General features: G+C 39.6%; 1 protein-coding gene across 3 annotated transcripts in view; it reads right to left on the minus strand.

Annotated features, from left to right (window-relative positions):
- LOC109540161 (protein FAM102A) overlaps positions 1–3860 on the minus strand; it is a 9704-nt gene that overhangs the window by 4320 nt on the left and 1524 nt on the right. For all 3 annotated transcript variants that reach the window (XM_019908389.2, XM_019908387.2, XM_048668184.1), the window contains exons 2-4: positions 2388–2673; positions 928–1078; positions 714–874 (exon numbers count right to left, since the gene is read on the minus strand). In XM_019908389.2, the coding sequence (XP_019763948.2) occupies positions 714–874; positions 928–1078; positions 2388–2536 (461 nt within the window). In that variant the 5' untranslated portion in view covers positions 2537–2673. The remainder of the gene's footprint in view (positions 1–713; positions 875–927; positions 1079–2387; positions 2674–3860) is intronic.

Below are 3860 nucleotides of genomic sequence, written 5' to 3' on the forward strand. Positions count from 1 at the left end.
TTATTCATATTCTACAAGCATTTAAACAAATAGTTACATATTTACAAGCAAATGAAAATAATTATTTACCCTCCAGCAAATGAATATAAAATTACGTGTTTGTGTTGTGGTGACTCGGGACATTTTTGCAATTTTGACAACTTTTGCGCGGTGTTACAATTAGTGTGCCGACAAAGGCACTTTTTTATCCGTTCGGCTTATTTAGAGGTTGATTCCGAGCCCTAGTGCATACCCGTTTTGGTAAATAGAAGTTTGTTTTGATTAACGTAACTTCAAACTGACTTGCGCATGTCATTTAAGCAAGGAGTAAGTTACGATATATGCGCTCTTCGCGACTGTCATTTGTCAAAGAGCGTACGTACTTTTCTAAGCAAATACAAGTGAAACAATGAGTGATTAAAATTGCGCTATTAAAAAAACCGTGTTTTCCATGTGGCAACATCGGCGAGCGCAGAAAAATACACCATTAGAACGACTTTGAGACTGAACTCGTAACAAAGTTATGATTTACAAATTGTAAGTAAGCCTTAAATCATGGCAAATAGCTGTCGATAAACCAACGCAATTAATTAAAAAAAGCATGTGGGTTTCCTTTGAATGAAAAGTCCCTGCGTAAAAGTAAAACAAAAAAAGGCCCTTTTAGATTAATTCGACTAAAAAATAATAATGTTTTCTCACTCAACATAGAACCAGGTAAGTGGGTTTTAACTTACGCTTTAAATAGAATATCGCCCGAGATCATGTTGAGTTGAATGCGGAACTTGAGCATACTGTTGTCCTGCCGATGCCGAGCATCGTAGCCCTCCAGCAGGGCCTTTTTGTGGATCAGACCAGCCCCTGCGTATTCTGCCAAATTCAGGTCGACAAAACCCAACTGGAATCCCGCTATTAGTGTGTTTTAGTGGGCTTTTTTGCCGGTCGACTCACCTTGGTGAAGCTGCGCCCTCCTTTGCATTCTTTCCGAATCGATATCCTCAAAATGCACTTTTCCATTACTCCAGTGGACGCGTTGGCCATCATTTTGCACGGGAAGGAGAACTTTGCGTCCCATGACACTTTGTGGTCTCGCACCTCTTGGCTGCAAAATAGAGAATAAAAAAATATTCTAGACAAAATGGTGAACGCATTCGTCCAGAAAACAGTAAATGTGTGACCTAAATAGCTGTGCCAATAATAAATATCACGTTGCATCGAAAACGGAACATCCGGACCGTTGTTGCGCCATTTCCGGCCGCTATTTTCGTTAATATTCCCTGCATCGCATAATCGAGTTAATTTATGCTGTGCGCCGCCCGGCCCTCAAAGACGAAGTTCCTTTGCGTGCTTCGGAACTGAAACGAATTTTCAGACACGAAATTCTGTCACGATTTCAGTCATCGATTTGTGCACTTCCATTCGCACAAGGTTTTCAATATTCGGAAATCTCTATCAATTAAACCGCGATTGTTGAAGCCATCAATTGGAACCTTGGACTCAGTCAGCCTTGGCCAGTCGAAATACTACTTGGAAAATTGGCAATAATTATTTGATTTGGACATTGAAACTGGGCAAACTACACCCAAAACTTGCTCCCTCATTACGTGTCCTTAGGCAGTTATTTGTTACCTAGCGAATCCTCCGTATAACACCCTGTATAGCAATGAAGCGAGCTTCCAAGGAAAATTATCAGCCGTAAATATTTGCCTATGGAAAATAGTCTATTAATGCTGTAAAATACTAAAGTACAACATGCAAATTCCTTGTTAAGCCGATAAAGTGATCAGTGTTTAAACGAGGTTTTATCAGACAAGCTGATGAGTAATTTGCAGTAAATTACAATGACGTGTGAGACCTGTTCAAAGATGGATAGTTGAGCGCGAATTTTCAGACAAACTCCATCTGACTTGAGTAAAATAACTATCAATCGAAGCGGATTATTTATGCGTTTCCCACTCGGTCAAAGCGGTAACAAAACAATGTCATTTCCAAATTTAACATGTGATGTGGAACACATGGCCTCCAGGGTCTTTCAGTTGGGTATTTTGTTACAGATTTTTTTATAATAATAAACAGAAGTGGCCAATTTAATTCAAGTGATTTTCGCGTCCCTACTAGTCCTTGTAGATTTTGTACAAAAACGACTGAAGTGTCGTTTTTTGTACAAACCCACTTCAACGCAGAAAACCCTGAGAACGATCTTGGGAATGTTAAAATGTCTTTTTTCTAAAACTGCGCTTAGACTAGCGTATATTTCGAGAACAGATAGAGCAACAGACTCCCACTTGTTACTCCTGGATAGAGCATCAAACTGCGCTATTTTTCCTATAAAACATTCAGGCTTAAGACGCTCAAGAGTCATAACTGTTTAAACCAGCGCTCTTTTTGTATGTAAAACATTACATAAGTACCTGCTGCTGTGGTCCTGAAAGCTGCCACCATCCAGCAGACGAAGTTTGGCGAATAGAACGGCAGCCACAAAGGACACCTCCAAAAGCTCCTCCAGGCATATTTCCACTTGGAATTTGTACTTCTTCTTCTTGGACATGAATGAGGTCATATTGAGCAGGTCACAGCCAATGGAAACCGACACGTCGCTGTTCTTATGATTGGCGAAAGTCAGTTCATGGTATCGTCAAAGAGTGGTAAGTGAGCGTTGCGTAGACGGAAGAGAGCGACGGAAGATAATGGGAAGCTCTGAAAGAAAACAGGGTAAGTTGAATAACCAGCTCAACAGTCAAGAATCGTCATAATGTAACAGTGGATTGCACAAAAGCGATTCGACATGGTCAACCTCGTTTAGCACTGAACTAATGGGTTTTGCTGAAATTGGTCTCCAGCCAAACATCCACGAAATAGGAATTAATCAGTGATGCGGATGCTTCAGCAGCGCAAAGGGGTTTTTCTTTAAAACCTGCCATTCGAAGCAACAAAATACGGTTTTTTGCGGCTTCGAACGACCAAACCAGTTATTCCCAATAAATCACTTTGACCTTTGCCACACTTATTACAAAATTCAATTAATTGACAATGTTCCTCTAGTTAACGGCAGAATACAATTAATTTCGTTTTATGGTTGGTAATGTATATTGAAAGCAGACGGTTCATTCGTCAAAACACGTTCTAGCAATTATTCAAGCCGGTTTAAAACCCGGATTTTTTCCCATTTCAACCATTCAGGTTCATAGCAACAATAATGCACAATTATTAATAAACAGCGCGGTGAAAATGATGAACAATTTAAACCACCCAAATAAATCAACTTCGCAGATAGCATCGAATGGAAACTTTTGAATACCGAATGGGATTAATTGCTCGGCAAACAGTTTGAGCAATAAAAGCCCGATTGTTTTCTTTAACTTAAATTTAGATCGGTTCGGAAAACGTTCTGATCCATTAAGCATAACAGGATAACTATAAAATGAACAGTGAAGTATATTTACAGAATTTCGATTAGCGCTGGCTGAAAAATATCCAAAGCGCCTTATACAAGATTTACACTACGAGAGTAGCAATTCCTGCAACAACATTATATAGAAACTGGTGTGTTTTTCGAGGAAAATTATTTCTGTTTGTGTTTAAGACACGACGACACAAAAGCCCGAAACACTCAGTCCAGGAGAAAAGTTGCAACCCATTAAAAGCTGGTTGTTTGAAACAGGGGCGGATCCAACTTTAAAGTTAGGGGGGGTTATGTAGAAAAAATACAGTCTTCTGTTGTTTATGAACTTAGAAAAATGATCGTCGTTTTGTGCAAGGGTGGCCCAGAAAGCGAAATTTGAATATCAAACACTTAGGTGCAAGATTATGCCAAAATTTCATGTTTTCCGTCCCGTTTTTGCTCATATCTCGGAGGCAAAATGAGCAAGAACGCTCATGTGTAC

The sequence above is a fragment of the Dendroctonus ponderosae genome, unplaced genomic scaffold (assembly GCF_020466585.1).
Source record: "Dendroctonus ponderosae isolate FM_Combo_2020 unplaced genomic scaffold, Dpon_F_20191213v2 Dpon_F_20191213_7, whole genome shotgun sequence".
Lineage (NCBI taxonomy): Eukaryota > Metazoa > Arthropoda > Insecta > Coleoptera > Curculionidae > Dendroctonus > Dendroctonus ponderosae.